At 37.7% G+C, this 8,870-nt stretch overlaps 2 protein-coding genes across 3 annotated transcripts; one reads left to right on the forward strand and one right to left on the reverse strand.

The window, feature by feature from the left end:
• Positions 1 to 4,058, forward strand: LOC125196082 (uncharacterized). Of its 2 annotated transcripts, none has more exons than XM_048094444.2 (7): positions 1 to 149; positions 1,244 to 1,824; positions 2,252 to 2,906; positions 2,999 to 3,099; positions 3,224 to 3,313; positions 3,392 to 3,519; positions 3,690 to 4,058. In XM_048094444.2, the coding sequence occupies exons 2-7, from the start codon at positions 1,303 to 1,305 to the stop codon at positions 3,829 to 3,831; spliced, it is 1,638 nt and encodes a 545-aa protein (XP_047950401.1). In that variant the 5' UTR covers positions 1 to 149; positions 1,244 to 1,302; the 3' UTR covers positions 3,832 to 4,058. The 2 variants fall into 2 exon arrangements, with proteins under 2 accessions (XP_047950401.1, XP_088913710.1); XM_089057584.1 differs by lacking the exon at positions 1 to 149 and adding an exon at positions 197 to 311.
• Positions 4,059 to 4,787: 729 nt separating this feature from the next.
• Positions 4,788 to 8,396, reverse strand: LOC125197133 (calreticulin-like). Its single transcript, XM_048095843.2, has 13 exons — positions 8,240 to 8,396; positions 7,183 to 7,290; positions 6,918 to 7,110; positions 6,527 to 6,785; positions 6,362 to 6,418; positions 6,223 to 6,270; positions 6,048 to 6,134; positions 5,909 to 5,966; positions 5,769 to 5,836; positions 5,569 to 5,664; positions 5,346 to 5,426; positions 5,152 to 5,259; positions 4,788 to 5,041 (listed from the first exon to the last, which is right to left on the reverse strand). The coding sequence occupies exons 1-13, from the start codon at positions 8,352 to 8,354 to the stop codon at positions 5,030 to 5,032; spliced, it is 1,290 nt and encodes a 429-aa protein (XP_047951800.1). The 5' UTR covers positions 8,355 to 8,396; the 3' UTR covers positions 4,788 to 5,029.
• Positions 8,397 to 8,870: the final 474 nt, after the last annotated feature.

Below are 8,870 nucleotides of genomic sequence, written 5' to 3' on the forward strand. Positions count from 1 at the left end.
GACACCTTGCAGGGGCAATTGAGTGACAAATAGCGTCTTTACTTTTTCTTCCACACACAGATTCACATTCACTACCAGAGTTGAGTCATCCCTCATCGATGCTTCTTTCCAATTTTCTTTTGGTGCTGTTGTTTTCTGATTGTTTTCAGGTAGTTATTCTTCTATCTTCATTTTGATGCTTAGCTTCTTCTTTTTTTTTTAATCTTTTCTTTGCATTTTTTTTTCTGATTGTATTCTTGTTTTGTTTGAGGCAGAAACAGAAGATAAACTGCCAATTTTGAAATAGTTGTTATGAAATTTTTGTTTTCCTGGTAATTTATTTGTTCATAGATGGAATGATTGCTATGCTCTTGCTTTGGGAGAACTTAGTTGAAATTGATGAGGGCGTTTTATCATCTGATGCTTGTTCATTTCTTCAGCAATCTTGTTTTTATTAACATATACGTCTGTGGCTTTCATAATTATAATTTATATGTGTGAAAGCCAACTAGTTGTAGGTTTAAGATGGATTTGGTGAATTTTGCTGTAGTTATGAGGCTTAAATTAAATATGTCTGTCTATATCTGAAAAAATTCTGTCCGAATTTGGTCATATACGCTAGCCCCAAAACGAATGTCATAAGCCGTATATCAGTATTCCCACTGTCCCATTAAAAATGAAATGTTTCCTAAAATGGAACCAACACCATCTCTACTTTTTCGTCTCTTCATGTTTATGGGACGGAGGGAGTATATCACAGTGTGTCTTTGATGTAAATTGGTTCCTCTACTACGCCAATGGAGCTCTTTTCGTGTTCCATTTTTGAGTATATCTTCTTAGCTGAGGGGGAAGTAAGAACTTTGTCTCCACGAGCTATTCGTATTTGTTTCTCCTCCGAATTTAAAACATTTCAACTCTTCAATACATATATTTTATCGCACTTAACTTATTAATAGTATTATGTTTCTTTCTTTCCTGCTTCAGCCTTCAGGCCTCTCGGAGAAACATACAGTACCATTTTTGCTTATATGTAATATTTAAGTGTTATATGTTTTGATTATCAAGGCAAAGCAGATAAGTGCGAATATGCATTTGCAAATGCAAAATTTAATATATGCTTGATTAAGTAGTAACTCAGAAAAGGAACTTTTAGTATTCTATAGCTATATTAAACTTTCCCAATATTTGTTTTTCATTTTGGAAACTTCAGTTTTGACGCTTATGTGTGACTGATGAACAATCGGATTTCTGTTTCTTTTGTTAGGATTTTTATTAGCAAGAGAAAGAAGTTGAATAAGCTTCTTCTTGAATTGTTTTTACGCAATGGATAGCCATGGCGATTCTGGGAGCAATACAACACGCAGAACTTCGAGGAGAAGGAGGAGTAATTTCAATCATCGTCCTTCAAATGAATCAGAATCCCCCCAAGAAAATAGAGATTCTATCTCATTATCATCAACTCCATCAGACCACGTGAGTGATGCACCAAGTGTGGGCAAGGAGTCCTCAACACCATCACTAAACCTTTGTGATGCTGCTGACGAAGAAAACACATTGGAGGAATCCACTGACCTTAAAAGTTGTGTTGATGATAACCCTGCTGCAGCTAGCTTGAACAGTAGGCAAATGAAGGACAATAAAATGAGCGAACAAGCGACTGGGGATTACCATTCTGAGCCACTAGGAGCAGCATCTGATGGAACTGGAAACAAAGTCAATAAGGTAAAACTAAAGGTTGGAGGTGTAACACACACCATTCACACTAGATCTAGTTCTGGCAGTTCTTCAGTAGCTGGAACGTTTGCTACAAAGCCTTCGTCAGATGAAAATTATCCTCCCCCTAAGGTATTTTTCTCTGGATTGAAGGCTTTTCAGTTATTTTGATCCTGTAACTCAGTGGGCTGTATTTCCAAATGGAAATTCTATTCAACTGATGCATTGTATGCATCACCATATTTTGAAGTACTAGTTGCTAAAAACAGTTGTAATATTTGCATATGAGAAAGAAATTGCAGATGCTGAATGTAATATTATTAAAAAAAGATCCTCTTCTAACCTGATTAAAGTTCTGCCTATTTCCTGTTTTAAACACTTCTTTTTGGTCAGAATTCAGATGATTAAACTTCATCTTGCGACTTGCAAGCAGATTCATAACTTATTTTTCCTTGTAATGTTATTAGCTGCTTTCCCTTTGTTTTTGGATATATTGCCTTTTTATTGGCCAAGTACTTGACAGCTTTGGGGACCTTACAATGTCGTTGTCTTTTAACAGGAAAATTTGAATCTCCGTGATAAAAATGAGAAGGGTGACCTTCGAGGTGTGCCATGGAAAGATTTTTCGAGGACTGGTTTTGCCTTTGGAAAAGTGGATTCTTGTAACGAGGATACACCTGAGGAGTCTGTCAAGCAAGCTGTGAAGCATAACAGGCCATCTAAAAAAAAGTCCATAAGCAAGAAGTATTCTGATGATGAAATATATGATGAGGATGATGATGAGATTCGGTACCTTCAAAAGCTCAAAACTTCAAGAATCACGTCTTATGATAATACAGAGTATGAAGATGGTACCTTCAGGGGCAGGAAACTACGGAAGATCTCTAGGGTAATGGATAGAGATATTGAAGATTCTTCTTTGGCTATTGGAGATTATGGCTCTTCAAGGTCAACCAAAGAGCGTAAGAAATCCAAATCGGCAAGAGCACCTGAAGATACTGAATATACAGAGGAGGAAGAATCATTATCTGACGGTGAGGTTGAACACAAGAATAAGAAACAGAGAAAGTCATCAATTGACGTCCCTAAGAACTCCAAAGAAAGCTCCATTACTACCCGGCGTAGAGCTACTTTATCTGGAAGAGAGCCTTCACCTGGTTTGGGTGCTAAATCAATCCAATTCCCAGATGGGTTACCACCTGCCCCACCAAGAAGTGAGTATTTCTTATCGTTGTACTAGTGAATGGATTTTTCTTTTGTTACTTCGTGGTAAATTGACTGCTTATTATCGTGTTACTTTTGGCAGAGACAAAGGAACAGCTATCAGAAGTGGAGCAACAACTGAAAAGAGCTGAGGCTGCCCAAAGGCGAAGGATACAAAATGAAAAGGCTTCTCGTGAATCTGAGGTTTGTTTGATTTTTATGCTCAGTCATTGTGTTCCCATGTATCGATTCTTGTTCACTACAGTGTGATTACATATCAATGTTTTACATCAACTTGTGCCTGAGTTATGTTTTTCCTTATTATTAGGCCGAGGCAATCAGGAAAATCTTGGGTCAAGATTCCAGCAGGAAAAGGCGAGAGGACAAGATTAAAAAACGGCAACAGGAGCTAGTGCAGGTAAAAGTTGTTCGAAGAGAGCAATCTTGTTTCCAAAAGACTTCTATATGTTTACCCTAGTTATGCATGAGGATGCAGGAGAGGAATGCAAATGGTGCTACAGTTGCACCAGATGCTGTTAGATGGGTCATGGGACCTTCGGGGACAGTTGTAACATTTCCTGCTGAAGTTGGCCTTCCAAGTATCTTCGAACCCAAGTCTTGCAGGTATTTTGATGCAGATAGGCTGAGGCGATGTAGCCAAAACATGTCAACTAAATCTCAAGTTATAAATCAAGCTCGAATTTGTGTCTTTGTTCTCCCTTGTTTCATATTTTTCACATGGATTTTCAGGTCTTTGTTCTCCCTTGTTTCATATTTTTCACATGGATTTTCAGGTATCCTCCTCCACGCGAGAAATGTGCCGGCCCATTGTGTACAAATGCATACAAGTACAGGGATTCCAAATCAAAGCTTCCTCTTTGCAGCCTGCAGTGCTACAAGGCACTAGAGAATGCACAACCACTACATGCTCGCTAAAATGGTTTATCGGTCGCGACTTTTTTGCTTCCACGGTTTACAGGGGGAGCGGGCTGCTTTATTCCAATGCTTTCCATGTTGAAACATTGGCAAGAAGATTTTCTTCTCAGATGCATGTATGTAGGAATAAAAGTAGATATGGGAAGAAACAATGTATATGTAGATGTATAATAGTAAAAAATACACGCCAAATGCATCAGTTGAATCTGTATAATTACTTTCGAATATCACTGTTGTTTCAAGGTTCATGGCCAAGCGAGCTTGTTATTCATTAAAGTAAAATACATGGCCAATATAGTTTTTATATTATAGTAGTAACTAGAATCTTGACCCAAGGTAAAATCATAAAAAAAAGCTCTCAATTCAGGACAAAATTGTGGCCAATGTGAAATTTAAGGCCTATCTTTTTTTTTCTTTTCTAGGTGTAATATTTTATAACAAGAATTTAGTTCCTATATTTTGGTATAATAATTTCGGTGGAAAGATTTTTTGCTCTTTTTGAACATTTTTTGGTTCAGAATGCTCTTCAGCCTTGACGGATACAATAGGCTATTTGATCATTTAATTTTCGGTACGCCTCCCTCCACAAATACTAAGAAGTTAAAGTAGTAGATGACCACAGTATGTTCATTGTTACTTGTATAGATGTAGAAATAAACAATCATGAGTTTTTGTACTTGGTTTAACCAACCTAAAGTACTTGTAGTATGATCCATTTCCATTCAGTGTCATAATGTACACCAATATCATTTGTCGTACTTATTTAATTATGATCCATTCAGTGTTATACCATACACGATACACCAATATCATTAGTTATCTTACGTGACTTCCTCTACCTATCAGTTTACAATATAGCAGAATTGAGGTGGTGTTGGTCAATGAAAAAGATGAAGTATGTTCAGAATGTGCTGCTTGATCTTTAGTTTACTTAGAGAGGAAAAAAAGCAGCGAAATTTCAATCAGAAAACTGCAAGTCGTGGCATTAATAGAATAGCAGTAATTCTCAGACAAGCTGATAAACAAAAAATCTGACCAGATAACAGACTCAATTAAACCAATCAAGCCACAAACACGATCTCTTGCAGCTTCCAACTGTCATTTAGTTATCCTACATAAAGCGCTACATCTAATAAGAAAAATTTCGGGGCGATGGCACAATGTCTCTAGTGATTTCAGCATTCCATCACTTAATATCCTACAGTTCGTCCTGCAATGAGACATATACACAAAAATAAGAATAACTAACATGGAATTTACCAACACCAACATTGCATATATCATATATGAATGCATAAGCAAAGAAACTCGGGATCTTACGTGCACATCGTCATCGACTGAAGCTGTAGGGTCTTCGTTGGGGTCTACTTTGGAATCATCCTCAGCATCTTCACCTTCAACATCGGACTCCTCAGCACCATCCTCAGCCTGTGATGAGAATTCAAGGTTGCCATTAGTATACATATGAGACAAGGAATATAGTGGATTAGTTCTAAAGAACAAACAAGTCTTACATCAGAATCAACAGCTGGATCATTCTTTGATTCCTCCTCCTCTTTCTTCTTTTCGGCCTCCTCAAAAGCAGCCTTCTCAGCCTGCATTATCAGAAGCATTGACAAATCAATAATAGATAGATTGTAGGTAGATAGATAGATGGATAACAGTTCTCATTCTCTTTTACAAAGATAATGAAGTATAGAAAAAGTGAGAGAAATAGAACCAATGCGACCGACATACATCTTTTTGTGTTCCCCATGTTTCTTCTGCTACCTTCTTGGCATATTCAGGGTCATCACTTACAAGAACATTGTCAAATAGGGTTCCAGATTTCACCTGCAATATAATTCTAATAGCTGAACATACCATCCCGAGACATCCAGTCGATAACAAAAGGGGAAAAACTAAAATCATATGATGGATTAAATATGAAAATGTACCTGCCACAACTCAATGCCTACATACTTCAACTTGGGGAAAACATATAGTTCTGGGTCATCCTTGAACTCTGCAGTTATCCCGAAATTGAATTAAAAAACTGCAATATTCTAAGAAATAATGGGGCAAAACAAATCCAAACCTGGGTTATCAATCATTGGTGCCTTCCACTTGCCCTTGTAGTTGGGGTTCTTAATTTTCTGGTACAGATAAAGAGGGCTATTAAGACATGGTCTGCTTCACAAGCAAAATCAGTAAGCCACACTAAAATTTCAACAAACCTTTGCCTTCCATGGTCCCTTGTACTCCGGGTTAGGAATGGTAGGCGCAGTCCACTCACCATCCTCCTCATCATCCCAGTCCTCAGGCTGAAAATGCAAAAAGTTGGTTTATTAAATATTTTCAAATATTAGTTTTGGGTATAAAGAAGCAACAATCAATATGCCACTAAGTTACCTTTTTGGCATCAGGGTCAGCAACCTCCTTGGGGATATCATCATAACCCTGTCAACAAAGAAAACTCTTAGCTTATAATTAATCCAACCCCAGGAGTTCTATACTACTCCCTTTCTAGCAGAAGATAAAATCTATTCACCTCTGGCTTCGTGTCTTCAGGATCAGGAATGGTTTCCTTGTCATCCCAATCTTCAGGCTGACATTGGTAGCAACAAAGTTATGTTAAGAATACAAGAACACACAGTTAAGAATACAAGAATACACAAATGGGAAACCACTCTAAAATACAGGTACAAAAAATAACCTTCTTAGCTTCAGGGTCCTTGATCTGCTTTGGAGGCAATAGATCCCAGTCAGAGTACAAGCTCCCTGTCTGCTTCTCCACATTGTCGATGAGGATGCTGTAGGTAGCATCGGGTCGGAGAATGAAAGTGTATACATGAGAGAGTTGATCAGTCTCACATGGAACATCCTTCTTGATCAAGTTGTTTTTGTCATTGTATGTTAGAATAGCATGCACCTTTTTGGTGGTGTAACCACAGATATCTGGCCCAAACATGATACTGCATCAACCAAACCAAATACCATTCAATACACACACTAAGTACATTGTCGATGAGGATGCTGTCGGTTGCATCGGGTCGGAGAATGAAAGTGTACACATAGGATCACAAAAGGTTGGGAGATGAGTGAACCTGTATGGAGTGTCACCACCAAATTTCTTCTGGTCAACATCACCACTGAGCAATTTCATGTATCCACCACCACAGTCAAGTTTTTGTTCATGCTTGACAGAAAATTGAAAAACTAGGGTCTTATCCTTGTTGCTAAACTCAGGGAATTCGGCAGAGATAGCATAAAACCTATAGTCTTCACTGGTCTGGATACCTGCAATTGAAAAGAAAGTCAGCCTAGTCCACTCAATTATGTCAAATTGCAGGACACAAACGGATTAATTACCTTTGTCATTGGCATCTCCACTCCATTTTCCAGAAGTGTAATTCCACTCGCCGGCCATATTCTCATCTTTCTTCCAGTCAGATTTGACCCACCGACTCTCCCATCCATCTATAACATGTATCAGACAAATGCATTAGGCTTGCAATGTAGGCACCAACAACTTGCAATGTTAAATAGCATTAAATATTAACAGTGCTTTGTTTCTTTTCTAGAGGCAACTGATTTTCATTTGAGAATATAGGAGTCACTTTAGGTTTAAGAAAGTACTGTTCTTTCATCTTTTCACAAGTTCACAAAATCATTTCCACACTAAGATATTGAAACCAATGTCAATAGAATAAATTACGTATGATATTTCATATGTAATTTTGGAACAGAAAAAATACGTTAAATGATAGGAGTAGGCCAAGACCAATACCACTAACAAACATGAAGGGTAGGTTTATCACTAAAACGAATTTTAGACCAGAGTCGTTATGGTTTATACTTATCATAGCACTAGCTGCTACGAATCAAATCGTCATTTCCAAGCTCATACGCTTCGACCTAAATTCTTCCGTTAGAAATAAAGGCTAAATATAACTGCATAGACAAACAATTGCCGGCTAGATAAAAGGTCTCATCGAAAATTCATCCAATAGGTCGAACATTCTTATCACTTAAATTGAATTGCATTTTCAACTCTATAATCATAATTTACTATCACGCAATAAAAATTGATTAAAAATGAATATTGCTTCAGATCCACAGTTCAATAAGCTCAATTAGATGCGGCTTTAAACTAAACTAGATCCATCAAAATGTCAAATGAGCATATGCATATATGAGCGTCAAATTACACTAATTAGATCGACGGAAATGTCAATATCATCACATCGATAAGCAATAGATCTCAATTGGATACAAATTAAACCAACGATGAATCGTAGATCAAAACAATCAGATTCGCACAATCATTCAAGTGAGAGACTGATCACATGAATCACAAAACTAAAATGCTAGCAGAATGCACCCAAAAAGTATAGTCAGATAGTGAGAGTGATGGAGGAGTCAATACCATCGAAGCGCTCCTCGAAGAATACAGCGGCGGAGGAGACGGCGAGGAGGAGAGAAAGAGTAAGAGCTAGAGAGAGAGGAGTTGCGATCAGCGATCTTCTCCTTACTATCGCCATTGCTGCTATAGTGAAAGAACAACTGAAGTCTGAATAAGAGGAGTGGTTTATTTATGCAGGTGGGATTTTAGTGCACAATAGCAAGTCTGGTGCATGCGTGACGTGGACATTTTTGAAAGGAGAAGCCATTAGCATTGCGCCACGTCGGAGTTTGCTGTCATTGATATCAACGTGGCCGGTTGGGATTGGAAATTTACACGAATTCGAGTGGCCGTAGGTGGGCCAACACTTGTAGGCGTTATACAGCTGGCTTCCAATTGACGTTCTTGCCCTTCGATTTCTAAAATAAGAAATGTACGGAACTATGAAGACGTTTCTTTTCGACACGGAGATTAAAAAAAAATGTATCTGGTGAGTTAAATAAAGGGAGAGTAAAATGAAAAATGGAAAAAGTTGAGAGATGGAAATAGAGAATAAAGTAAGAGATAGTAAAGTGGGTGTGGAAAAATGTGTTGACTTTTAATAAAAAGAGAAATGACTCTATATTATGTAATGTACCAAAATGGCAAAATGACT

Source organism: Salvia hispanica, chromosome 4 (assembly GCF_029641045.1).
Source record: "Salvia hispanica isolate PSC_SH4W2 chromosome 4, Shi_PSC_v1, whole genome shotgun sequence".
NCBI classification, from domain to species: Eukaryota; Viridiplantae; Streptophyta; class Magnoliopsida; order Lamiales; family Lamiaceae; genus Salvia; species Salvia hispanica.